Here is a 27500-nt window from a genome sequence, read left to right as displayed (position 1 = left end):
TCCTGATTTAAGAGATAGGGCTTATATTTATTGGAGATTGTTATCTAAAAATATTGATGTTGCCAAAAAAATTGTACTTGCCGATAAACCCCCAATACAAGAAGAGAATAAAATTACTGATACCAAAGTATTAAATAAATTAATTAAAAATATATCCATGTTATCATCTGTATATCATAAATTACCAGAAACTTTTATATCAAAAAAAAATTCCTATTCCTTAAATTCTGATAATAATAATGATCATATGCAAGATGATCACTATGATGATGACGATTATGATAAAGATAATCATGTTCTAAAAATTAAAAAACAAATGGACAAACAAAAATATGATAGTTATTCTAGTGATAATAAAAAATCAAACCATTCTAAATCATCCAGTGATTCTTATAATAACTCTTCGGATGAATTCAATAATGATATCGATGATGCAGATGATAGTAAAAAATCTATGGACTTGATAGGATTAAATGATGATGAAAGCAAACCCCAAAAAACAATTCCACCGGTCAAAATGGTTCAGGTATTATCATCAGAGGATGCTGGTTTGAAGGGACAGACGGGTCTCTCCATTTTTGCCTCAATAAATCGTATTGACAGTAAGAAGAAAAAAAAAAAAAAAAAATAAAATATATATATATGTATATATATATGCAAATGTAATATCTCAGGGACATGAAATATATATTTATATTTATATTTATTTTTTTTATAGGAAAAATTCAACTCAAAATATCAGTAACAAATCAAACCCAGAACGAAATCGTAGTATCAGGAGTTCAAATAAATAAAAATTCGTAATAAAAAAAAAAAAAAAAATATATATATATATATATATATAAATATATATATTTCTTTTTAGTGTTTCCATTTGTTATATATATATATATATATATATATATATATATATTTTTTTTTTTTAATAGATTTGGATTATCGTCACCGAACAATTTGGATGTACAGAATATTGGCTTTGGAGAAACAAAAGGTATATATAATATGTATTTAAAAAAAGAAGGAAAAAAAATTATTTTTTCATATATCTATAAATTTAAAAATAAATATTTTCTAATCGTGCTTATTAATATATATATATATATATATGTTAACATATCATTATTTTTTTTTTTATTATTATTATTTATATATATTTTTTTTTTTTTTTTGTTGCTTTTAGAAATGCTCATATATTTAATTCCAAATACGTTAAATTCGAATACACCTCCAGCAACCCCCTTATTTTTACAAGTAAAAAAATACAAACGGAAGAAAGAAGATTATATATATAATAAACAATGTTGTATTATATATATATATATATATATATTTATGCGTTTTATTTAATTTTGTTTCATTTTGTTTCATTTTATTTTTCCTTATTAGGTTGCCATAAGAACAAATTTAGATATATTTTATTTCAATGTACCGTACGACATTTTTGTCGTTTTTGTCGAAAATTTTCATATGGAAAAAGACATATTTAAAAAGAAATGGCAAATTATAGAAGAAGCAAAAGAGGTAATAACTTTAAAATATTTATTTTCATATTAAACATATATATATATATATATATATATATATATACTTGTATATTATTTTTATTTTTTTTTAGAGTATATTAATGGCTGTAAGCCCTATGGTTATAACATCAGACATGTTGATAAAACGAATGAAAATTTTTAATATTTCTTTAATAGCTCGTAGAAATGTAAATAATATGGTAAAAATAAAAGAAAAAAGAAAGAAAGAAAGAAAGAAGAAAAAAAAATACACATATATGTATTTATATATATATATATATGTATGTACAATTATAATTTCATTATTTTTATTTTAGGAATTATATTATTTTGCTTGTATAACCACAAACAATCTAGTAATATTAAGTGAAGTCACAATTCAACCTGAGAAAAAGAACGTGAAATTGTGCATTCGTACAGATTCCTCATCTGTGGTAAGATTTTTGTGAATATATTAATTTTTTTTTTTTTTTTCATTTTTCTTTGTGTATATATATAAAAAGAAACTATTTTATAATATATTAAATATTTATTTATATGTATTTTTTTTTTTTTTTTTTTTTTTTTTAATTTTGTAGATACCACTTTATAAGCTTTTATTTGTTAAGGCATTTTCCTTAAGTGTAACTCAGACATAATAAGACGAGAATTAATTTGTACAAAAAAAAAACAAAAAGAAATTCTTATTTAATTTTATTTTATTTTGTTTTATATTATATTATTTTGTTTTATTTTATATTATTTTGTTTTATTTTATTTTTTTTTTTTTTTATGTATATGTGTACGCATTTTTAATTTTAAAGATTATGTGATTTTTTTATATTTTAATCTTGATTATTCAATGCATACATTTTATATTGTTAAAAATAAATATAAAAAAAAAAAAAAGTTTTTAGTATATCATATTATAAGAAAAAATATATAATATATTTAACATATATTTTATATATAAATATGCATATTTCTTTTTTTTTTTTTTTTTTTTTTTTGCTGTATTATATTAAACATATTTTATAATGATCATTCATTATTATGTAAATTTTTTTCTTTTTTTTAAAATCCTTTAACTTTCATTTATATTGATATTTTGTTATCTTTTCAAAACGAAAAGATGTTATTTTAAATAATTTGAATGAATATTCTTTAACGATTTGTTTATATATATATAATATTATGGTGCTAATAATTGAACAGGAATAAATGGATATGTACTTTAAATAAAAATAAATAAAATATTATATGTATAATATATTATATATATAAATAATATATTATTTAAAAAAGGTATATAAAAATGTATATAATTATATATATATATATATATATATAGAAAATATTTACAAATATACTTATTTTTATTTATATATCATTATATTTAACTTTTTATTTTTTCGTTCATGTATACAACCTGTAAAAATATAATATATGTAATATATATATTTAATTTAAGCACATATAATATTTTTTTTTTTTTAAATAAAAAAAAAAATATAAATATATGTAATTATACGCATATTATATATTATATATATATATTATTGCCGTGTAAAAAAAAAAATATATATTAAAATATAAAAAAATAAGAATGATTTATTTATATATATATATATATATATATATTTAAATTGGAATGTATTTTATTAAAAATTTTCATTTTATAAATACATATATATATATTTATAATACATATATTTTGTACAGGTATATTTATTATTATTATTATTATATTATCCTAATTTTATTATTTAAATTTTTTTTTTATTTTTATTATTATTATTATTATTATTATTATTATTATAATTATTAATTCATTTAATATATATATATATATATTTATACATATATATTATTTTTTTTTTTATTAAATAAGGAGGTGATAAATTTTGCTTTTTTACAATATGGCCAATAATTATTTAGAAAAATTAAATTTTGACTTTAAAGTTAAAGATGTTGTGAGTATAAGAGATATAAATTTAGAAGGTAAAGAAAAGAACATCGAAACTTTTCATGATACAATTTTATTAAATGAAGAAAAGAATTTTTTAAAAAGAACTGGATTAATTTATGGTTCTCAAGAAGTATATAAAAATATACTTGATAGAGAAATTGTTTCATTATCAAGAAGATTACCAGGTATTAAAAGCAGTTTATTATCATTAGATATTGTAAGGAATACAATTGATCGCATAGATTCATATGAATATATGGAAAAAATTGATGAACATCCCTTGGAACCACTTTCTGAAATAATAGAAAAAAAAATGAACATATAAAAAAAAAAATCGATAAACAGATATAATAAATATTATTATATATATGTGACCTACTCATGTTTTCATGTTTTATTATACATACATGATAAAATTTGCACATATTACATTAACATATATGTGTAAAGATAAGAAAATTATACATACATACATATATTTATATATATATATATATATATATGTGTATATTTTTTTTTTTTTTTTTTTTTTTTTTAAATTTACATTTTTGATAATGCTATAAACATATGCGAACAAAATAAGTCCTTTTGGATTTATTAAGAAATTTTTTTTTTTTTTAAGTTTTAATTATAAAAAGAAAACACAAAAAAAATAAAAGAATAAAAGAATAAAAAAAAAAAAAAATAAAAAAGAATCTAAGTGAATAAAATGTATATATAAAATAAATATTATATATATATATATATATATATATATATATATATATACATTTTTTCTTTGTGTTTTTAAAAAGAATACACTTTTTTATGACACATGTTATTTTTTATTATATATATATATATATATATTTTTTTTTTACCAATCACCTGTATATGCATTCATACTATTATACTTATTATTAGATAATATGTCCTTATTCGTTACTAAAGTCTGCTTATTTCTTTGTGATTCCAATTTTGAACACTGAGTTATTCGATGACCTAAACCACCACAATAGGAACATCCTTTGACACCACCAATTTCTTTTAAATTCAATCCTTTACTATCTAGCATTTCTAAGAACGGTGGTATTTTTTGTTTAGCTTCAATAAGTAAAGCTTTTAAATCTAATAATATTGCTTCCTCTTGATTTTTATTTATAAAAGTAGTTGCTATCCCTGTTTTTCCACAACGTCCTGTTCTTCCAATTCTGTGTACATAATTTTCTATATCTTTTGGCATATCATAATTTATTACATGTTCAATAGATGGGAAATCTAAACCTTTAGAAGCTACATCAGTACCTACTAGTATATCTTTTTTTCCTTCTCGAAATAAATTGATTGCTTCTTGTCTTTCGGATTGTCCTAAGTTCCCATGAATTGCCACAGCATTCACTCCTTTTAACAATAAATATTCATGGACATCATCCACATCCTTTTTATTTTCGCAAAAAATTAAAACAGGAGGTCCTGTCTTTTGTAATACTTCTAAAAGATAGGATAATTTAAATTCTTCCTTTACATATTCTACTTCTTGTATGACATCCAAATTCGCTGCTCCTGCTCTACCAACATTTATAATAATAGGGTTAACTAATGTTGACTTTGCAAACTCTTGTATTTTTTTAGGCATAGTAGCACTAAATAATAAAGTCTGCCTTTGATTTGAAAAATGATCTAATGTATTACGTACTTCTTCTTCAAAACCTAAATCAATCAATCGATCAGCCTCATCAAAACATAAATATCTACATTGTTCTAATGTCATACGTTTTTTATTTAACATATCATTTAATCGTCCCGGTGTAGCTACTATCATATGTATGCCTTTTTGGATCTCTCTTCCTTGTTCATATGCGCTAATACCTCCAATCATACATAACGACCTTAATGTCGGGAAATTATCCTTATATAAAAATTCACAAAAGTATTTTATAATGTTATGTGTTTGTGTAGCTAGCTCCCTAGATGGACATATAATCAAACCAATAGGTCCTTCTCCTTCTTCTAATTTACATCTTATTTCTGCTTCTAAACATTTCATTATTAAAGGTAAAACAAATACTATGGTTTTACCACTACCGGTAAACGCTATACCTATAATATCTCTTCCTAATAATATAGATGGTAATCCTTGCATTTGAATTTGTGTTGGCTTCTTAATATTTTTTTTTCTTAAACCTTTTAATATAGCTTTTGGAAATTTCATATCTTTAAAATTTTTTATTGGTGCAGGGATATCATCTCCATTAACATCAATATAAAAAATTCTTCTAATTTTTTCGACATAACTTTTTTTTAATAATTTATATTTTTTAGGTAATTTCCATATAGATTCCACATTTTCTTTATATACTATACCTTTAGCTCTTTCCTTAACCGATTGTAAAGGAGCATTTAATGCTTTTGATACTTGCGCCAGAAGTTTTTCTTCTCTTTTTCGTATTTCTTCTGTCTCATCGATTTCATCATTTTTTTTTTCTAATCGTATTTTATGAAATGTTTCTAATAAGGTTTTTCTAAAATCAACTTTAAAACCATCATTATTATCATCACATATGTTATTATTATTATTATTATTATTATTATTATTATTATTATTATTATCATTATTGTTATTACTATATTTTTTATCTTCTTTATCATTTATACTATCATTAGCATCTTTTTTTTCTTCATGTTCATAATTTTTATCTTCTTTCTTTTTTTTGTTTTTCTTTTCTTCTACAAAACTACTTACTAGATTATCCATAAACCTTTTTTTTCTAACACTCAAGGGTTCATAAACAAAATCATCGCTACTATCATCTTTATTGCTTTCTTCTTTCTCATCTTTCATTCTATTATTATCATATAAGGAGTTATCATTCATTATTATTACGTAAATAATAATAGTTGAAAAAAGGCAACAGAAATTACATCCATAAATAAATAAAAAAAAATATATATATATATATATATATTTTATTTTATATATTATTGTTATATATTTTTAACGGTTTTATTATTTAATTATTGTTCTACGGAAAAAAAAAAAAAAAAAAAAAAAAAAAAAAGAGGCTTTATTTAATCATTTTATAAAATATATATGAATTTGTTTTAAAATAAGGAAGCACATAATATATATAATTATATATTATATCAATAGTTATAAAGAAAAAAATTAAATAATTAAATAATTAAATATTTTCATATATATATATATATATATATATATATATATAATCATATAGGCGTTAATATTTTTAAAAAATATTATATGTTATATAGGTATAATTTATTCACGATATATTATATATATGTATTTTTTTATTTCTCTTTATTTTTTTTTAAGAATATTTCAAATTTCAGGCATAAAAAAAATAATTAATGATATTGCACAAATTTTAAGAAAAAATTGATTTTTTTTTATTTCTTATTGTATAATTTGTGAAGAAAAAATAAAATATTTGGAAGGAAAATACTAATTACCACATATATTTGAACCATATCATTAATATATATATATATATATATATATATATATATATATAACCTAAAACTTTTTATCTCCTATTATATTTGGAATTTAATAAAAAAGCGACGATAATATGAAAACTTTTAATATATATATATATATATATATTTTTTTTAAATATGTTTTTTGTATTAAATTGAATTCATTCCAGACAAACTAAAAGGAAAATATATAAATACATGAACTTATATTTTATAAAAAGGGTATATGCAAAAAAGCACTTATAAAATATTAACGTGAACTGTTTATTTAATATAAGTTTATAGTGGACCTTTCAAAAAACAAACAGATTTATTTATTTTAAGAAATATATATATATATATATATATATATATATATATATATTTGTTTATTTATTATCATGCTTAAATATTTCTTTTTCATCTTAATGAAAAAATCATGAACAATTATATAAATTTCATCCTCATTATATTAAATAATATAAATGATCACATATATATGTATATTTATTTTTATTCATATTGTTTTTATTTTTTTCTGATACAATATATTAAAAAATTATTCACTTTTTTTTATATATACATTAGAAGAATATTTCAAATATGAAAAGTTTATAATACTTACTCTAATTTCATAACATATTAATATATGTTATGTCTATATGTCTTTTTATTGATTCATATTATTTATTAAAATAATTAGTCAATGTCATAAAAATAAAAGAAACATATTTCATGCAGCCAAAATTTTTTTTTTTTTATTAGTTTAATTATGAAATAATTATGAACAAGTCAGGTGAAAATAAAAATGCACAAATAAAATAATACATATATATATATATATATATATATATATATATATATTATATGGCTGTAAATTTTCTTTTTAATTAGTTTTCTATTTATGTAGAAAAAAAAAAAAAAAAAAAAAAAAGGAACATTTAGCAAAGGTTGTTGTCTTTCAATACTTTTAAGAAATGATAATGAAAAATATATACCATTAAAATATATTGATTTTATACAATGAACTACGATAATATAATGATTATTATAATGATAACCATGATATCTTAAGAAATGTACAAAGATATAACCATTTTTTCACATTTTAAAAATATAAATATATAGAGAATATGTAAAAATATTTACCAATTTTCCTTATCCATTTTATAGGAATATTTATATTTTTCTTCATCTCATATTACATATAGATAATAATAAAATCATATAAATATTATGTAAATATATATATATATATATATATATAGGTATATATTATGTACTTATAATTATATAGATATAAATGATATTCGTCATATCCATATATTAACATTCTTTTTAAATGAACAAATTAAACTATATTTAAAATATATACATATTTATAAATATATATATATATTAATATTATGAGAATATAGGAATATAATAAAATAAATAAATCAGTTATAATAATAAAATAAATGAAGAGAATAATAAAATTTATAAAGAAAAAATAATTTATAGTTTAAATATAAGTACTCATACATATTTTTCGTTCTAACATTATTTACTTTTTCTTTGTAAGTAACATGTTTTGGCCATTAAAAAAGATAAAATTATAATTAAAATGAATTATATATAAATATATTATATATATATATATATATATGTATTATATAAATAATACTGCCAATTATTCATTTTTCATTTTTATTATACTTTTAATATTTTTCTTATATTTAAAATTATCACAATAAATTTATGTTAACGTTATTTTTATGAGCACGGGTGCCCGAGTGGTTAAGGGGGTGGACTTAAGATCCTCTGGTCACTAGACCGCGTGGGTTCGAACCCCACCTCGTGCAAAAAATAAAAAAAATTTTATTTTAAAGAAATTTTACAATATTTTTTTTCAAATTTTGAGAGAAAAAAAAAAAAAAAATGCGTACAAATTATATTTAATATATAAGGAAAAAAGTACTTATATTTTTTTTTTGTGCTTTCGCGTTCTTTCTTTTAGAAAAAACAAAAAAAATAAATAATAAAAATTGTATAGAATAAAAATATAATGATATTGTAAAAATTAAAAAAAAAAAAAAATACGTACATATAATTTATATAATATATATATATATATATATATATATATATTTATATATATTATTTCAGTTTATTCAAATAATCCTTTTTATTAATTTAATAATAAAATATAAATATATATATGAAAAAATCCTACTGTCTTTCTTTTTATGATTTTATATTTTTATAAAATATGACGAAAAGTATTTTAAAATACTGTTAATATTATTTTTTATTTATTAGTCTTTTAAAAGAACAATTAAAAAGAATAAATGAAAAAAAAAAATATATATATCGCCTTTTTTGTTATTGACCATTTGTATTAGATTTATTTTGAAGTCTTTGTGTATTTTAAACTATAAACATTAAAAATTTTTTTTTTGAAAATGTATAAATAATAAAACCTTTATTTGGTAATACTTATTTATTTTTTTTATTTTTTTATTTGCAAATAAATTATTAAATATATTTATTTATAAATATTTTATTTTCTCCAAAAAATATAATATATTATATATAATATATATTTTATATAGAATTTTGGTGTGCTTCCTGTATATTTTCAACTTTTTATTATATGAATAAAATATAAAATATATACATATATATATATTTATATATAATATGTACAAATATATTTATGAATAATTTATAAAATATAAAAATTTTATATATTTTTTTTAAATAAAAAATTAAAAAAAAAATTTTCCCACGCCGGGACTCGAACCCGGGTCGTTCGGGTGAAAGCCGAATATCCTAACCGCCTAGACTACATGGGATTCAAAGATATGTGATTTATAGTGAATTATATATTTTATTATATTTATATGTACTTATATAATATATGCACAAAATAAAATATATGTACATATAAATTATATACATATATATTATATATATATATATATATAATATAATAAATTTTTTATTTTTGTTTTTAAAACTGTAAAATATTAAATTTCCGATGGACGATTTTTCTTTTTTATAATTTTTATACTATTACAATATTATTGTTACATAAAAAAAAAAAAAAAAAAAAAAAAAATTATTTATTTTTTATTTTTGACAATTTTGAATAAAGATAAGTCAATTTATATAAGTATGAAAATTATATGTCTTCAATAATTATGATAAGAAATTAACGATGTATAATTGTTCAATTAGTATGATATATAAATTTATATATATATATATATATATTATATATATACATACAGTTATTTATTGTGAAGTATAATAGCACAGAATTTTTTAATATAATAATATATTACGTATATTTATTGTTAAAAAAGAAAATTTATTTTTATTATTTTTTTTTTTTTTTTTTTTTTAGTTCTTTTAAAAAGGTTTAGAAGAAATTCATAAAAGTAATATATATAAATTATGTAATTTAATAATAAAATATTTTTTTCTTTCTTCTTTCCTTTATTTATTTATTTATTATTTCATTTTATGTAATTTTTTTTTTTTTTATTATAAACTCATTTTAAAATAAAAATTCTTCGAATATGATAATTGTTATATAGTGTTTAGTTCTTCTTATATTTCTATTTTGGTTCATCAAAATATGTGACTAACGAATATTATTATATATATAATATTATATTTATAAATATAACCTAATTTTAACATAATATTTTATATGTGTTCATATTATTATAACGTTTGATAAATATATATTGATTTTCCCCATTTGGCTTTACAATATTATATATATATATATATATATATATATATATATATATATATTTATATATGTATTATATACGATTTATCAAAAAAATAGAAAGATATATTTGTTTGTCATCTTTTATTTTATTTTAATTTTTCTTATATTGTATTATTCTTTTTCAAAAATATAAATAATAATATATATATATATATATATGTAAGTATATTTTTAATTTATAATTACTACACGTGAGTGTATATTTGTTTGAATTATATAGTGTGTATATATATATATATATATATATATATATATATTTATTTATTTATAAGAAGAAAATATTGTCTTATACCTTTTTTAAAACACGTAATGCTAGATTTTTTCATTACTTCAAATAAATCATCATTTCAAAATTTTTTTATTTTTATTTTTATTTAAGCTTATCATTTTAAGTTGTAAAATAATTTTTATAAACCCAATTATATTTACATATATATATATATATATATATATATATTATTATAATTATAAATATGCAAAGTATTAATAGTATAACAAACATTGACGAGTTACTATATTTGTTCGATTCTCTCATAAATGATGGACACATCGTAAATATAAAAAATATATAAATATAAATATATATATATATGTCATTTATTTATGTAATATGTATGAAATGCTTTACTTTTATGTATTAAAAGTAATATAAATAATAAAGTGAAGCATAATATATAAAACCGGGGGGAACGTAATAATTTTTATATATTTTGAAATATGCATATATATATATATATATATATATATATATAAAGGAGCATAAACATTTTACCTTTAATAATATTTATTCATTATCATATTAACAAATTATACAAGTTGTATTAACATTTTATTTTTTTTATTTAAAAATATTTTATTAGATAACCATCTTGAGCATAAAATATTCATTAAACTTACCGTCTGATTTATCTCAAAAGTATAAGAAGAAAGAAATAATATCAAATATTAATATGGAATATATATGTATATGATTACATTTTCGTATTTGGACTTGATATATATATAACTCCTATAATGTCTTTGTTGGATAGTCTAACATTATATATACACACATATATATATATATATATATATATATATATATATATTTAAATATATGTATATTTTTTTTTTTAAGATTCATACAGTTTTACTTTGAAAGGAGAAAAGAGGAACTTCGAGCAACATATTTAGTAGAAGGGTATAAAAAGGATAACATTGAATATATATGTGGTATATTAAATGATAAAGATATATCAGGTATATTCCAAAAAAAAAAAAAAAAATATATCGAAAATCTAGGTCTTAATATTATGTATATATATATATATATATATATTTATATATATTTTATTTTTTTTTATTTTTTTCTTTATAGAATTAAAAAAAGATGAAGGTAAATTCTCTATCAGACTATACAGTATACAATCCAATAAAAGTAGATCAGATTTATCCCTCTTATGGAGACAAGTAATAAAAAAAAATAGAGACATAATAATTATTTGAGATATCTTAAAAAATATTTTTAACATATGATACGTGTATTATATAATATATATTATATATTTTTATTTTTTTTGAAGGAATTGAATGAGCTAAATAAGTTGTACGAGAAGACTGATTTAAAGCGTCAATTAATAGTTCCTCAGTAATATATCAATATAAAAATATATATATATAAATATATAAATATATATATATATATATATTATTTATATTTATTTATATATGTAATACCCTTGTGGTCATTTTTTTAAACTTTCCAGATTTTCTGATATTATACTACATGATCTGAAAGTTAAACCTTCAGTAAATCATTCAGCAACTCCTAATATTATTCAATCATATGAAAAAGATATAAAAGAAGATAATAAAAACAAACCAAGTACTTCTATTACCATTCAAATAAAAAAAGAAATTAATGATGTGAATGAAAACTTATCTAATAATAACACCAATATAGAGAAACCCCAAATACTGAAACAAAATAATATATATAGTTTTATGGAAAAAGAAAAAAATGTTGATACTTATTCAAATAATACAAAGGATATAAATGAAAGTAATAAATCAAGTGTATCTGGTTCAATCAATACAATAAATAAGAAAGGTAATGATAATATTAATAAATTATTACAAACTTCATCAATATCATATAAAAGAAAAATGAATTTTGAAGATAATATCTTTAAAATAAAACGTGAAAATATTTCTGTAGATTCACAGAATAATGATATTAACAAATCTCCATGTGAAAACAGTCAAGATAGGAATCATATAAATAATTTTCAAAATAACATGACTTTAAATAAGAAGAGAATAAAAAAAGGTCACATTTAAAATATTTTAAAATTTAACAGTGTCCCAAGAAAAAAAAAAAAAAAAAAAAAAAAAAAAAAAAAAAAATATATATACATATATATATATATATATATATATATATATACATATATAGTAAGAACATAATTTTATTTATATTTTATTTTTTATGTTATTATTTTTTCTTTATTATAGAAATAGAATATGATCAAAGTGCCGATTCATTCAGTAAATCAAGTGACAAAGATTTGGTCCATGAAACATTTGAAGGTAATAATAATAATAAATAAGGAACATAACGTTTATGCTATATTAATTAATATATATATAAATGAATAAACAATAAAGTCTACACATAATAAATTATACATTTATTATCTTATATGCAATGTGTAATATATATATATATATATATATATATTTTTTTTTTTTTTTTTTTTTTTTTTACCCTTATTTTGTAGCTTCCAAAAGTGATAGCAAATCAAAGTTGTTCGAATATGGTATTGAAAAAAAAAAAAAAAAAAAAATTAAAAAAATAATATATATATATATATATATATATATATATATATATATATATATGTATATATGTGTGTATATATTAATTTCTTATTTTTCTTTTTCTAAAGATTCGAATGATGAAGAGACTGAAGTAAACACATCTGAAGAAAATGAGAAACCTCTAAATGTTTTACCAGAAATTAAAACAGTAATTATTATATATATAATATTAATATTTATGTTTATATTTTATTTTATTTTATTTTTTAATATATATAATTATTTATTTATTTATTCTATTAGGTAAAACAAACACAAATGTATTATGAGAATGGTTATTTGGTAACACTCGACAAAAATACATGTGTTAAAGTGAAAAACGAGATATCGACAACTAACGATGTTAATAATGTTCCTAGGGAATCCATTTCGTCAAATAACAAAAAAAGAAAAGTTCTTCAACAAACTTTGTTAACGTAAAAATAGAAAAATAAAATAAATAAATATATATATATGAATAAATAAATATGAATATATATACATATATATATATATATATATATATATAAATATATTTTTTTTCCCTCCTTTTTTTATTTATAGGAATTTTTTTAAAAAGAAAAAATAACACAATAATATTTCATTTGAGTTCATTTTATTCTATTTCATTTTTATATTATATTAACCTAATTGTTTTATATTTTATATTTTATATTTTTTACTGTTTTTTTTTTTTATTTATTTTTTTTATTTTGTTAGTTCAATAATTTTTTTTTTTTTTTTTTTTTTAATAAAAATGTTTTTTTTTTTTTTTTTTTTTTTAATAAAAATGTTTTTTTTTTTTTAATAGAATGAAAAAAAAAAAAAAAAAAAAAAAAAAATTAAATATATATGAATAAAATAAATAATTACAAATATATGTTTAAATAATTATATATATGTATATATACAAACATATATACGTGTAAACATTTTGTATTATAAAAGAAGACATTACTTATTAGCACAGTGCCTTTTTCAATTAATAGTTTAAATAAATAAACATAAAATTATATAAATATATAACTATATATATATATATATATATATATATGTGTGTGTATTAGTACATATCTTATATGTCAATTAATTTTTACCATTCTCTTTTCCCATCATATTACCAAAATCAGAATTTTTTAAATTCTCAAATAAGTTTTTATATTTGGGATCATTAGCATATTTAGATATTAATTGTGGATTACTCATCATATTTTGCATCATTTGAAAAAATTGGGGATTGTTGAATAGTTCTTTCATTTCGGGGGAATTTAAATCAGGCATTCCTCCTGGCATACCTCCTGGCATACCACCGGGCATTCCACTGGGCATTCCACCGGGCATTCCACTGGGCATTCCACCGGGCATTCCACCGGGCATTCCACCAGGCATTCCACCAGGCATACCTCCTGGCATACCACCTGGGAATCCACCGGGCATACCTCCTGGCATTCCTCCTGGAAATCCACCTGGGAATCCTCCTGGCATTCCACCTGGCATTCCACCTGGCATTCCACCTGGCATACCTCCTGGGAAATCTCCAGAAAAGTCAGGTTCACTATAAGACGAATCTGACGAATCAGAATCATAATTTTCTCTTTTATTATTAGCTTTGTATGCCTTTTCAGCTGCTTTCCTAGCTGCTAATCTTTTTTTTAATTCTTTTTCTCTTTTTTTTCTTTTTTTTTCTTCTTCTCTATTAATTTTGAATCTTCTCTTTTCATAAATCTTTTTATATTTTTCCTCGATCAATTTTTGCATTTCCCATAAGTCTTCATCATAATCAATTTTTTGTCCTTGTTCAATATCAGCGTGTGCACATTCCCATTTACCCAAATGTCTATAAGCTTTTGCTCTAACTTTGTATGCATTAGCACTATCAATATTTAAATTTAAGGCTTCAGTACAATCTCTGATACAAGCTTTGGGTCTTTTTAGGCTCAACAAAACTGAAGCACGTTTAGTATATATCATAGCAGATGGTTTACCAAAAGCTATAATTTTATTATATTTTTCTAAAGCTTCTTCAAATTTATTATCTTGAACAAGTTCAGCAGCTTCAATTTTTAAATTACTAATTTCTTCTAACACTTCATCAGATAAGTCTTCATCAACAATAGGTGCTAAAGGTGGACATTCGATAGTTTCTTCTACCATAAAATCTTTACATCTTTCATCATCATCTTCTTCTTCGTCTTCGTCTTCTTGTACATCATCTTCTTCCTCTTCTTCCACATCATCTTTATCATTTTCATCTTCTTCTACTTCTTCTTCATCAGATTTCTCTTCTGTACTTTCATCACTTGCACTTTTCTCAAAAAATTCTTTGTCTTTACTAACCTTACCTCCAAAACTTTCAATGAACTTTTTAAAGAACCCCAATTCGGGTTTCAACAAAATTGATGGATTTTCTTGACAAAGTGTCACAAATTGTTTTAAGTCTTCAACTACAAATCAAAAAAACAATAAATAAATAAATATAAATATAAATAAATAAATAAATAAATATAAATATAAATAAATATATATAAATAAATATGTATGCATATTTGCACATATTACATATATATCATAATATTTAATAGGACATTTTTTTTTTGGTTATAAATATTAAATAACCAACAATAACTTTTGTTTTCTCAACCACATATTTATTATGCATATAAAAGTTTTATATAAATGAATAAATATATATATATATATTTTTTTTTTTCACAAAATATAAAACAAAACGAAATAAAAATAATGGTAAATATATATATATATATATATATATTCATTTTTAAATGTTAAACATTTAATATATTCTTACCTTTTTTCTCATCTATCATTTTGTATAATATTGTTCTCTCTATATCTATATCTATTTATATATATATATATATATATATATATATATATATATATATTTATATTTATTTATATTTATTTAATTTATTATTTTGGTTTCTCCTACAATATTCTTTTTTATTGCTATTTAATATAATTTGAAGATTTCTTTATATATTATCAAAAATAAATTAATTATAATTTGATAAAGCTGTTACATAAAAATGCAAATTTTTTTTATAATTTATAAAAAATTTTAATGATAAATATATTTTTAATCTTAAAAAAATATTTATTTAGCAAATAAAAAAAAAAAAAAATATATATAATATAAAATAATATATATATATATATATATATATATAATCCTATTTTTTTATTTTATATAAAAATATATAATATTATATGTTTTTTTTATTTTTTATTTTTTTGCTTTCTCACTATAAAAATATATTCAAGTAGATATTTTAAAATATATGTATAAAAATAAGTAGCATTATTATTAAATAATATATATATATAGGTAATACATATATATATATATATATATACATAATGTATTAATATAAAATATTTCATTACATATCTATAAAAATATAATATTTATATAAATATATAAAATAATTTTTACTATTATTATTATAATATATTTAAGATTGCATGATAATATGATCACACAAAATTTTGTTTTATCTTAAATAATAATTTCTATAACAAAATGAAAGTATATATATTATTATATATATATTATATATATATATAATATTATATATAATATATAAAATATGTATTATAAATTATGATATTTAATTATTTATTAATTTTTTCGAAATAAAACCCCAAGGAACATATTATTTTGTACTTTTTCCTTAAAATGAAAAGTGAACTATATATATATATATATATATATAAATGTAATTATATATATATATATATATATTTATTTATTTATTTATTTGTTTAACTACGAATGTGTTTATATGAAGTTATTTTATATAGTATAATATGATTGCAATATCAAATAATAAAAGAAAAATGTGACAAAATAATTTAGGTACATTTTGTATTATGTTCAAAGTATAATTTTTTTTAACATTTATTTATATATATATAATATATATATATATATATATATATATATATATAATACCTATTATATGAAATATAAAAATAAAATAATATATATATCTATGTATACACATAATATATATTTGCTCATAAAAAATTAATAATTTCATATTATCTATAATAATTATAGTTTATTATAAATACGTATGAAAATATTTTTATAATTATATATATTCAACAAAAAAAATTAATATCTCTTTATTCATATACGAAAAATATCCCTTCAAGATTTTTTATGAGCGTATCTCCTTTTTTGAATATTCACATATATATATATATATATATATATATATATATATACATTACCAAAAATGTATTCATTTAGAACCATTAATTTATAATATTTATATTTACTTTTTTTGTTAAAATTGTTAAAATTTATATATTATGTATCAATCGCAATCAAAAAAATATGAATTAGTTTATATTATTTATAACATATTTTTTTAAATCATAGGCTGTTAATTTTTTATATATGCCTTTGGACGAATTAGTAAAAAAATTAAACAAAATAAAACAGAATAAAATAAAAATACATTGTTTGTTGTATATTTATTATATTTTTAATATATGCACATAGGACGTATATTATGATTTACAAAATATAAAAAAAATTCTCCGTAGCATTTTGTACCTTTCTTATATACATATATATATAATATATAAAGTAAATTTAACATATATATTAAGTATTAATATGTACACAAATAAACATCATCAATTTTTTATAATATCCATTACTATAGTTCTAATAATATATATTATTTTTGAAATTATAAATCGTAAGACAAAAAAAAAAAAAAATAATTATAGACCCTTTATAATAAAATTGTATTATATATATATATATATATATATATATATATATATATATATATATTTATTTATTTATTTACTTATTTATTTTATTTAATTCTTTAATTATATATAAAATTCATAATTGTTCATTTAATTTTACTAGCTAAAAAATCAATCACTTCAAAGTGTATCTATATACACATATTTAAATATATCAAACAAACCAAATTTTATAGACTATATAAATAATATAAAAAAAAAAAAAAAAAAATGTAATAAACGAAATATTGTGAAAAGAAATGAAATAAAGAATATATATATTTATATATTTAAAAAAAGAAAAAAAAAAAGAAAACATAAAAATTAAAAAATTATATTTTAATTCTTTTATTTTAAGATCCACAAAAAAGGAAAAAAAAAAAAAAAAATTTAAGTTAAAAAAAAAAAATATATAAAAATTCTGACTTGTTCAGATTTTTTTTTTTTTTTTTTTTCTTTTTTTTTTCTTTTTTTTTTTCTTTTCTTATTACGGATTAAATTTATATTTGGCTTTCATTTTCATTATATATACAATTATTTCTGTGTGTATATTTTGAAGTATATATATTAACTGCACACATAAGAATTGTAAAAATTATGCTAAATAGGAAATAATAGAAAAGTTTAATGTAGAAACTATTATTTGATATTATAAGAAATATATCATCTAAAATTCCCCATAAGCATACTGCACATATTAATGATGAACAATCAGCAAATAAACGAAGGACAACTTTGGAGTTCATGTTTTCAAAATTACATAAAAATATATTTGAAAATATATTAACTCGATCATAAAGATTGTCCTGTAAATCTTTGTCTATTACATTTTCATGTTCTTTAGAATATCTTATATCTTCGCCATTTTCTTTAATTTCATTAAAATTAATTACGATGGTATCCTCATCGTAACATAATTCTTCAGCAGTATATGTATCACTTGTTCCATTGGTTTCATTAAAATTTTCTGATGTTCTCCTAAATTTTTTTTTTTTATTATTTTTGTTGAATTCGCAATAATCATTCATTTAACCAAAAAAAAAAAAAAAATAAAAATAAAAAAATAAAAAAATAAAATAAGAAATATATATATATATATATATATTGAACTTACTACAGAAATACTAATTAATAAATAACATATAAAATACTTATTCTGCTATATAAGTATTTCTATATATATAAATATATTTATACACTTTACAGCGGTACGGTATTATTTTTATTTATTTATTTATTTATGCTACTCCTATAAAATACTGTGTATGATCTTCTGGATTTTCGTGTAAATAACTTGTGTTCATAAAGATATTATTTTCTGTATTATATTATCATATAACAAAATAAATCAAAATGGTAAACTTAATATAAATGTATGAATCTATTTAAATACTATGTATAGGTAAATATAATTTGATATATTTGTAAAAATAATAATTAAGACCTTATACATATAAGGGGTAAAAAGAAAAAAAAAAAATTATTTAAATAAAAAAAAAAAAAAAAAATTATTTAAATAAAAAAAAAAAAAAAAAAATTATTTAAATAAAAAAAAAAAAAAAAAAAAAAAAAAGGGACTTCAATATAAAACTGGTATTTATTAACTTGTATTAAATCTCCTTAAGATATATATATATCCTAAAATATGCTCATTATATATATGTATATATATTTGCATTAAATATAAATATATATATATATATATATATATATTTCTGTCAAATTAACATTGTTTATTATATATAGACAATAATTTATATTATTATTTTTAATATTTTATTAATGGTTATATTTCTTCTATTAAATATTTTCAAGAGATAATCCTCAGATAAAATTCTTATGTGAAAATGTGATATAAATCTAATAAAGTTTTTTTTTTTTTTTTTTTTTTTTTTTTGAGGGGGGCGGGGGGATTGTATGGTTCCCTTAAAAATTTAAAAAAAACCTCAAATACATTTAAATATTTTAGTAAATGTCAGAACATTTTTTCTTTCTCTTGTTTTTGAAAATACATTTTGTATTTTAAGGTCATATTATATATATGTTTATTATTATATGAAAAATAACTATTTAAAAAAAATTTTGGTATTCCTATAGGCATCCCTTGGGGTTTTATAAAATATATAGATTTCTGTAAAAATGGTAAAGGTACAAAAGGTTATATTTATATTTTGTGTTTGATCTGAAAAATGACTTCGGAAGTTTTAATATATCTGATACTTGAAATTTTTTTTTCTGCTTCAATATATATATTGAATGTTCATAAAATAATAGAACTAAATATTACTTTCTTTGTTATTATAACTTTAATATATATATATATATATATATATATATATATATATATATATGTATATAATTATTTATTGATATATATGTTTGTTTTAGATAATAATTAAAAAAATATAAAAATAATATAAAATAATTATATACAAAATTGTATTTTGACGGAATTTGTTATTTTTGTTTATTTTTCTTTTTATTTTATTTTATTGTTTTTACTTTTATTTTTTTTTTTCGGGTTCGTTTTTTTTTTTTTTTTTTTCTTTTTACTTAAAGAATATATTTATAAAATCTTAAAACGTAATTTAAATAAAAATAAAATTATATAATAAAAAAAAGTATATTATATATATTATAAGAAAAGAAAGAGTTATTAATTTTTAATGTTATTATAAAATATTTTTTTAAATTAACTATACTGTTTGTTATAAAATTATTATAATTATATAAAAGCAGTGAAAAAAATAATGTTTTTAAAAAAAACATCATAATAAAAAAAATAAATACAATATATTTTTATATATTATTATTTTTACTTATTTTTTATATATATTTAAAGATAATATTTATATAAATAAAAAATATTATATAATTACATATTATTATATAATATATATCAATAATTATATATAATATATTATTTATATAATTTAAAACAATATATTTTTTATTTAATATAAAAAAAAATATATATATATATTTAATATAATAAATAAATATATAATAAAATATATACGATGATATAGTTTAACATAGATTATTAAATATGTATTATAATATTTATAAATGTACATTTTATTATGTACATATTATATAATATATATTAAAACATATGTATTAATATATATATTATATTTATATATTTACTTATTGTTTAATATTATATATATATATATATATAATACATATATGTATATTATTATAATTTATTATGTATATAATATATATATATAATAAAATATGATATAACAAAAAATAATATAATATATATATAATATTATATATGTAATATAAATATATTATAATATGATATCTTATATGTATTTTTGTTTTCATTTTTTATTCATATATATGTTTAACTTGAAGGGTCAAAAAAAAATTATAACCTACAAAAAAAAAAAAGATATAATCGAAATTATATATTAAAAAAAAATTAGAAAAATGAAATAATATATATATATATATATATATATATATACATATATTTACAAATTAATATGTTTTAATTAAAATAATAAATATATATATTTTTCATTTATATGTGTATATTTTATTTCATTTTATTTTTTTGTGTTGTTTGTACATGTGAAACATTATATATAAGTAACATATTGCCATAAAAAATGGATTATTATAGGGAAATATAATTTAAAAAAAAAGATAAAATCATAAAAAAAAATAAAATAAAAAAATTAATTCTTCATCTTTATCTTATTCCAAATGATTTGTTTAGAATATAAAAATGTGAAATAAAAAGAAATAAGAAAAAAATTAATTCAAAATGTCTTTTTTAAATAAAAGTTTGATGTTGAATTTTTTAAATACCTTTCCAAAAAAAGGAAAATTTCAACATACTTATATATTAACACCAAAATTAAATAAATCGAAATTACCTGAACGTAAAACATTTAAACCAACCCTACAAGATGGTAACTAAAACGAATACCAGCATAATATATATAATAATATATATATATATATATATATTTATTTACATTTATATAATTCCATTAATATATATTTTTTAAATTTTCTTTTATATATTATAACAATAACATTATTTTAAAAGATATAAAATATATTAAAAAAAAAGTACTATATATTAATTTATAATTTATAAATTGTTAAAGAAATATTTTTAAATCCATTTATAGTTAATTACAAAAATGATTATAATTATAATATTACAATGAAATATAAAAAAAAAAAAATAACAACAAAGTTAATTTGTTGTAAAAATGTGATAAGTAGATTAAATTTTTGCATATTTGGAGAACAACATATTTTTCATTTTCTTTTTTTTTTTTTTTCTTTTTTTGTTTTATTATAACACTTCATTTATAAGAAATGCGTGATATTAAAATTGTCTTAACATATTATAACTTTATTCATATCTTATTCAAACATAATAATAAATAATATTTAAAGGATTATCCATATTTTGTTTATATTATATTAGATTATGTCCTTATGTTCATTTAAATATTTAGTATGATATATATTTAGGTGTATCATATATTTTGTTTTATTTTGTTTTATTTTATTTTATTTTGTTTTATTTTGTTTTGTTTTATTTTGTTTTATTTTGTTTTGTTTTATTTTGTTTTATTTTATTTTATTATTTTATTTTTTTTTTTTTTTTTTTGTTTCTATTATTAAGGCAAATATAAGGTAACAGCTAGCCAAAAAGTTCCCGAACATATAAAATGCCCAAGTTATGCTAAAACAGGAATTGTACAAAATTCGAATATTAATTATGAAATTAAGGATGACAAATATATAGAAAAGATGAAAAAAGCTTGTAAACTAGCTTCTGAATGTTTAAAGTTATGTTTAGAAAATTCAAAAGAAGGGATAACAACAGATATTATTGATAATATGGCATATGATTTTTATATAAAAAATAATGCATATCCTGCGGGTCTCAATTTTCATTCTTTTCCAAAAAGTATATGTGCATCTCCAAACGAGGGTACTTTATCATCACAACGATATATATATATATATTAATATATATATATTAATATATATATTTATATAATTACATATTTATGTTTATTTATATAATTACATATTTATGTTTATTTATTTATTTATTTATTTATTTATTTATTTTTTCTTTATTTTTTTATTTTTTTTTTTTATCATATAGTTGTATGTCATGGTATTCCCAATTTAAGAAAACTACAAAGGGGAGATATTATAACTTATGACTGCACCGTTTTTTTGGATGGTGTTTTTGGTGACTGTGCAGGAACAGTAGGTATAGGAGAGATTTCCGAAAGACATAAGAAATTAATGGATGTAAGTAAAGAATGTTTATATAAAGCAATATCTATATGTAGAGATGGTCAACTATTTTCTGAAATAGGAAGAATTATAACTGAACATGCAAATAAAAATGGATTTAATGTAATAAAAGATTTCTGTGGTCATTTCATAGGAACACACATGCATATGTATCCATTAATTGAACACCATTATCCTAATAGTCATAATAATCATCGTATGAAAAAAGGACAAATTTTTACTATCGAACCAATATTATCAGAAGGTTCTATTAATATTTATACATGGAAAGACAAATGGACTGTATGTACCAATGATAACTCTTTTTGCTCACAATGGGAACATACAATTTTAGTTTTAGATAATTATGCAGAAATATTAACATAATAAAAAATATATATATAATATATATATATGATGAAAATATTCTATTCCTTTAATACTAATCAATGATTATATAATTTCTCAACCCAAAATATACATACATACATACATACATATATATATATATATATATATATATGTACATATTGTATATATTTTTATTTATTTACTACATTTTTGTCTACCTTTTTAATTTTTATATGTTTACTTATTTGTAATTCTTTTTTTTTCTTTTTTTTCTTTTTTTTTTTATTTATAAAATATTTATTAATTATAATATTCAAACGATAATAATATATCCTTTATTCATTTAATTTTTTCAAAATATACAGCTTTAATCTAGAACAATAAACCTGTTATTTTTATATTTATATAATGTTATTATTGTTTTTATTTTCTAATATATTAAAAAAAAAAAAAAAAAAAAATTAACATCTCGTATATATATATATATGTGTGTAAAAATAAAAATGTAAATATAATTAATTAAAAAAAATATATATATATATATATATTTGTATATATTACATTTTTAATATATAAATTAATTAATATATTTAGTTTTATTATTTTTTTTTCTAAATGCAAAAAAAAAAATAATTTTTCCTTCAAAAATATATTTTAAAATATATTTTTATGAATATATTATATTTATATATATATTATGTTACTCTTATAAAAATTAAAAAAAATATAAAAAAAAAAAAAGGTAAATTAAATATGGATATATAAATATATATATTTATATATATAATAAATATATTTCCCATTTGTATATATTATAAATAGGAAAATAAAATATATGATAATTACATAATATTTATAATCTTAAAATACAAAATAATATTATTAAATTATTAATATATAAATATATTTATATATAAATATATTTATATATATATATATATATATTTTTTTTTTTGATAAATTAATTCTTTTAATATTTTTACTTTATTATATTATTTTTTCTCCTTTATTAAATATTATTAATATTATTACCTTTTTTAAAGTACTTTCATGTTTTTTATTAATTTGTAATATATAAATGCATACTAATTTTTAAGAGCCCCCTTCCCCCCCCCCCCCCAAAAAAAAAAAAAAAGAAAAAAAAAAAAAAAAAAAAAATGACATTGGTTAATATAACGGTAAAATGGAAAAATCAGGTTTTCAATAACATAGAGCTTGATGTATCTGAGCCGCTTATTTTATTAAAAACTCAGTTGTGGTATTAAATAAATAAATAAAAATATATGTATGTATGTATATATATATATATATATATATATGTATATATTTCTTTTTTATTTTATTTTTTTTTATGTTAGGCAACTGACGAATGTCCCGCCAGAAAAACAGAAATTAATGTACAAAGGATTATTGAAAGATGATGTTGATTTATCTTTATTAAACATAAAAGAAAACGACAAGATTATGCTTGTAGGTTCCGCAGAATCATTAGTTGAGAAACCAAAAGATATAATATTTGAAGAAGATTTAACAAATGAAGAAAAACAAAAAATTCATACAAAAGAAAATATTATATTTGAAGAACAGGGTATTGTTAATCTTGGAAACACATGTTATTTTAATGCGGTATTACAATTTTTAACATCTTTTGATGATTTAGGAAATTTTCTTAGAAGCTATAAATCAAAAGAAAGTAAATTAATTAAAACAAATAAAGATATATTATTTGATTCTTTTATAGAATTTGCTCATTCATTTGAGAAATCATCAGAACCATATGTTCCTGTAACTTTGTTAAAATCTTTTAGAGATGTATATCCAAAATTTAAAAGTGTTAATTTAAGAACGAAACAATATGCACAACAAGATGCTGAGGAATGTATGAATGCAATTTTAACTTGTTTAAATGAACAAACGGATAATAAAATTATCGACAAATTGTTTTCTTTTCAAATTATTAGTAATATGAAATTTGTGGAAACTGTTGAACAACATGAACAAAAAGAAAAGAAGGATGAAAAGAAGGATGAAAAGAAGGATGAAAAGAAGGATGAAAAAAAGGAAGAAAAAAAGGAAGAAATCAAAAATATAAATATTACAAGTAATAATAATAATATCGACAACAATAATGACAATAATGACAATAATAATAATAATAATAATAATAGTGTACAGCAAAATGATCATAATAATAAAGATATATCCCATAACAATATTTTTGAAACTACACAAGAATTTAATAACAAACTAATATGTTATATGGGTACACCTAATACACCCGTAAATCATCTACATGAAGGTATACGGTTATCATTACATGAGAAAATAAGAAAAAATAGAAATGAAGATAATAAGGAATGTATATATGAAAAAAAGTCAGAAATTAATTCCTTACCTCCTTATTTAATTGTACATTTCTTACGATTTGAATCGAAAAAAATTGTAGAATCCAATAATAGCGGAGTGTCTGTTGTTACAGCCAAAATTTGTAGAAAAGTTTCATTTCCTGATACTTTTGATATGTATGATTTCTGTTCAGAAAAAATTAAAGAGGAACTAAAAATTGCCAGAGATATCATTATGAAAAGAAAGGATAAAGAAACTTCATTATCTCCTCAAAAGGAAAATATACAAAATATAGAACAAAATAATATCAACAATCAATACAATCAAAATAACTCTAATGATAACCCAAAACATGTACAGGAACATACAAACCAAATAAATAAAGAAGAACTTATTGAACTACCTACAGGAGAATATGAACTTATTTCGGTAATTACACATAAAGGTAGAAATGAAGAAAGTGGTCATTATATTGCTTGGAAAAAAATGAAAAAATTTTTTTCTTCAAATTCTAACATAGATCAAAATGAATCAAGTAATAAAAAAACTAAAAATGCAAATGATTCTTTATGGTTAAAAATGGATGATGATAAAGTCAGCACTCATAAATTCTCTTCCATAGATTTCTATGGAGGATGTAGTGATTACAATATCGCAGTCTTATTGTTATATAAGAGAAAAAATATATCATGTACACCAGATGAAATGAATATGGATATTAAGGAATAACATAAAAAATATATTACAAAAGCGGGTATACACAAAATGTTATATATAAATAAATATAAATATATTGATATATATATATATATATATATATATATATATATATATATATATATATATGTATATTTTTTTTTTTTTTTTTTTTTTTTTTTGCAAAAATGGCTTCTTTCGAGAATGATTAATTTGACATTTTAATAAATATAATATATATATATATATATATATATATATATATATATATATTTATATTTATTTATTTATTTATTTTATTTTCTCTGTATATATTTTAAGATTTATAAAATTTATCATTTTTAAACCTCAATAAATGCAAATAAATTATAAAACATAAATACACCTTATAAAAAAATATAAAGCCTTATTAATTATAAATATACCATAGTGGTTATTTCATAAATATATATTATCTGTTTTATTTATT

At 17.8% G+C, this 27500-nt stretch overlaps 8 protein-coding genes and 2 non-coding genes across 10 annotated transcripts in view; 6 read left to right on the top strand and 4 right to left on the bottom strand.

The window, feature by feature from the left end:
- Positions 1–2161, top strand: part of PF3D7_0528100 (AP-1 complex subunit beta, putative) — a gene marked incomplete at both ends in the record, with an annotated part of 3714 nt that extends 1553 nt beyond the window's left edge. Inside the window, 8 exons of the mRNA XM_001351799.2 lie at positions 1–602; positions 719–800; positions 930–991; positions 1181–1251; positions 1387–1521; positions 1616–1723; positions 1841–1957; positions 2102–2161. The exon at positions 1–602 is cut by the window's left edge and continues 1553 nt beyond it. Coding sequence (XP_001351835.2) covers positions 1–602; positions 719–800; positions 930–991; positions 1181–1251; positions 1387–1521; positions 1616–1723; positions 1841–1957; positions 2102–2161 — 1237 coding nt within the window. The remainder of the gene's footprint in view (positions 603–718; positions 801–929; positions 992–1180; positions 1252–1386; positions 1522–1615; positions 1724–1840; positions 1958–2101) is intronic.
- Positions 2162–3421: 1260 nt separating this feature from the next.
- On the top strand, positions 3422–3796 carry PF3D7_0528000 (proteasome maturation factor UMP1, putative; the record flags this gene model as incomplete). Its single annotated transcript, XM_001351798.1, has 1 exon — positions 3422–3796. One exon carries the CDS (start codon positions 3422–3424, stop codon positions 3794–3796), a length of 375 nt encoding a protein of 124 aa, XP_001351834.1.
- A 531-nt stretch (positions 3797–4327) lies between these two features.
- Positions 4328–6325, bottom strand: PF3D7_0527900 (ATP-dependent RNA helicase DDX41, putative; the record flags this gene model as incomplete). The annotated part of the gene is made up of 1 exon (XM_001351797.1): positions 4328–6325. One exon carries the CDS (start codon positions 6323–6325, stop codon positions 4328–4330), a length of 1998 nt encoding a protein of 665 aa, XP_001351833.1.
- Positions 6326–8691: 2366 nt separating this feature from the next.
- On the top strand, positions 8692–8774 carry PF3D7_0527800. The gene has a single exon. It is a non-coding gene; the product is annotated as a tRNA-Leu (tRNA).
- A 920-nt stretch (positions 8775–9694) lies between these two features.
- On the bottom strand, positions 9695–9767 carry PF3D7_0527700. The gene has a single exon. It is a non-coding gene; the product is annotated as a tRNA-Glu (tRNA).
- A 1423-nt stretch (positions 9768–11190) lies between these two features.
- On the top strand, positions 11191–14144 carry PF3D7_0527600 (conserved Plasmodium protein, unknown function; the record flags this gene model as incomplete). Its single annotated transcript, XM_024473442.1, has 11 exons — positions 11191–11268; positions 11578–11633; positions 11835–11956; positions 12075–12166; positions 12280–12344; positions 12463–13025; positions 13211–13285; positions 13477–13515; positions 13645–13724; positions 13820–13992; positions 14120–14144. 11 exons carry the CDS (start codon positions 11191–11193, stop codon positions 14142–14144), a joined length of 1368 nt encoding a protein of 455 aa, XP_024328948.1.
- A 497-nt stretch (positions 14145–14641) lies between these two features.
- On the bottom strand, positions 14642–16383 carry PF3D7_0527500 (Hsc70-interacting protein; the record flags this gene model as incomplete). The annotated part of the gene is made up of 2 exons (XM_001351795.1): positions 14642–15999; positions 16365–16383. The coding sequence occupies 2 exons, from the start codon at positions 16381–16383 to the stop codon at positions 14642–14644; spliced, it is 1377 nt and encodes a 458-aa protein (XP_001351831.1).
- A 2463-nt stretch (positions 16384–18846) lies between these two features.
- PF3D7_0527400 (conserved Plasmodium protein, unknown function) lies at positions 18847–19374 on the bottom strand (the record flags this gene model as incomplete). Its single annotated transcript, XM_001351794.1, has 1 exon — positions 18847–19374. The coding sequence occupies one exon, from the start codon at positions 19372–19374 to the stop codon at positions 18847–18849; it is 528 nt and encodes a 175-aa protein (XP_001351830.1).
- A 2756-nt stretch (positions 19375–22130) lies between these two features.
- PF3D7_0527300 (methionine aminopeptidase 1a, putative) lies at positions 22131–24025 on the top strand (the record flags this gene model as incomplete). Its single annotated transcript, XM_001351793.2, has 3 exons — positions 22131–22278; positions 23010–23321; positions 23502–24025. 3 exons carry the CDS (start codon positions 22131–22133, stop codon positions 24023–24025), a joined length of 984 nt encoding a protein of 327 aa, XP_001351829.2.
- Positions 24026–25146: 1121 nt separating this feature from the next.
- PF3D7_0527200 (ubiquitin carboxyl-terminal hydrolase 14) lies at positions 25147–27064 on the top strand (the record flags this gene model as incomplete). The annotated part of the gene is made up of 2 exons (XM_001351792.1): positions 25147–25247; positions 25348–27064. The coding sequence occupies 2 exons, from the start codon at positions 25147–25149 to the stop codon at positions 27062–27064; spliced, it is 1818 nt and encodes a 605-aa protein (XP_001351828.1).
- Positions 27065–27500: the final 436 nt, after the last annotated feature.

Source organism: Plasmodium falciparum, assembly GCF_000002765.6.
Source record: "Plasmodium falciparum 3D7 genome assembly, chromosome: 5".
NCBI classification, from domain to species: domain Eukaryota; phylum Apicomplexa; class Aconoidasida; order Haemosporida; family Plasmodiidae; genus Plasmodium; species Plasmodium falciparum.
The sequence above is the reverse complement of the archived record's forward strand: the minus strand, read 5'-3'. Positions and strand labels throughout refer to the sequence as shown.